The sequence below is a fragment of the Limulus polyphemus genome, unplaced genomic scaffold (assembly GCF_000517525.1).
Source record: "Limulus polyphemus unplaced genomic scaffold, Limulus_polyphemus-2.1.2 Scaffold8866, whole genome shotgun sequence".
NCBI lineage: Eukaryota > Metazoa > Arthropoda > Merostomata > Xiphosura > Limulidae > Limulus > Limulus polyphemus.
The window spans coordinates 693-2,093 of record NW_013674476.1 but is presented as its reverse complement, the minus strand read 5'-3'; the positions used below and the strand labels follow the sequence as shown (position 1 = coordinate 2,093).

At 31.6% G+C, this 1,401-nt stretch overlaps 1 protein-coding gene across 1 annotated transcript in view; it reads left to right on the top strand.

Annotated features, from left to right (window-relative positions):
- The window catches only part of LOC106475607 (post-GPI attachment to proteins factor 2-like), a gene marked incomplete at its 3' end in the record, with an annotated part of 6,470 nt that extends 5,487 nt beyond the window's left edge, over positions 1-983 (top strand). The window contains exon 3 of the mRNA XM_013936285.2: positions 731-983. Within this exon, the coding sequence (XP_013791739.1) occupies positions 731-983 (253 nt within the window). The remainder of the gene's footprint in view (positions 1-730) is intronic.
- Between the last annotated feature and the right edge of the window lie 418 nt (positions 984-1,401).

Genomic DNA, 1,401 nt, shown 5'->3' with positions numbered 1-1,401 from the left:
ACTTAATTAGGTCCTACAGAAAGTTAACAACACATACTTTATGAAGACTTAATTAGGTCCTACAGAAAGTTAACAACACATACTTTATGAAGACTTAATTAGGTCCTACAGAAAGTTAACAACACATACTTTATGAAGACTTAATTAGGTCCTACAGAAAGTAAACAACGCATACTTTATGAAGACTTAAGAAGGACCTACAGAAAGTAAACAACACATACTTCATGAAGACTTAAGAAGGACCTACAGAAAGTAAACAACACATACTTTATGAAGACTTAATTAGGTTCTTCATGAAGACTTAAGAAGGACCTACAGAAAGTAACACATACTTCATGAAGACTTAAGAAGGACCTACAGAAAGTAAACAACACATACTTTATGAAGACTTAAGAAGGACCTACAGAAGTCTAAAATAGAAGTCTTTGAAATGTTTTCATTGCTTACCAACCATGAAAAATTAATTTTATCAAACTCTGTATACGTAGTTAGGATTTTTTAATAATCCAATAGTATCTTCATTGTTGTTATTTACTGAAGTTGTATCTCTTTTATTGCATCAGTAAAGTCTAAGTTAGGTAAACACCAATATCAGAAACTCCTCTTTATGGCTTGTAAAGTTTTATTTCCATGTATATAATCACATAACTCATATTGTAAAAAAAGCTAACTTTGTCTCTCCATGCATCATTGATTAATGACAAATGTTTATCGTACACATTTATTTTAGGTCCACAACTACTTGCCCTCAATCAGTGCAGCAATAGGTGGTTTCAAACCGCAGTTGTATGTTTGGAGAGTTGGGATTGGCCTACATGCAGCTCCTAGATTTCTGGTGGTTTTTATGTACTTCACATTTTACAGAGAATCTCTCCTGAAGAGAGAGTTGTGGCAACGACTCGGCATTTTCACATGTTGTCTTCATGCTGTGGAGAATGTTAGTTTAATTGGACTGACCTACATCTCCTCTTCAGATAACTACCGTAAGTCGTGATTGTATACATACAACACAGTTTTTACCTGCTACAAAAATAATATACATCAAGAAAAATGTATTTTTGTCTCTGTCTTGAATATAAAAGTGAAATTCATTGTAAATACTACATTAATTCTGTCTTAGTTTATTCTTCAAGTTAAATACTGTTTAAGATGAAGATACACATATATCTGCTGTGTGTCGGTCTTTTAGTTATTTGTCAGTGATTTTCATAAAACATTTTCATCATGTTGTAATAAAATTCCAATTTCTCACTTCATATACATTTCATATATATCAATTTTGATTTCTTTGTATGAAAATTATATTGTTTATTACATGCTAATCTGAATAGTTGATAGTAGACACACAGTTTTGTGTTGACTTGTGTGAAATAGTTACATTTCTATTCTGTAGGCCCAGAT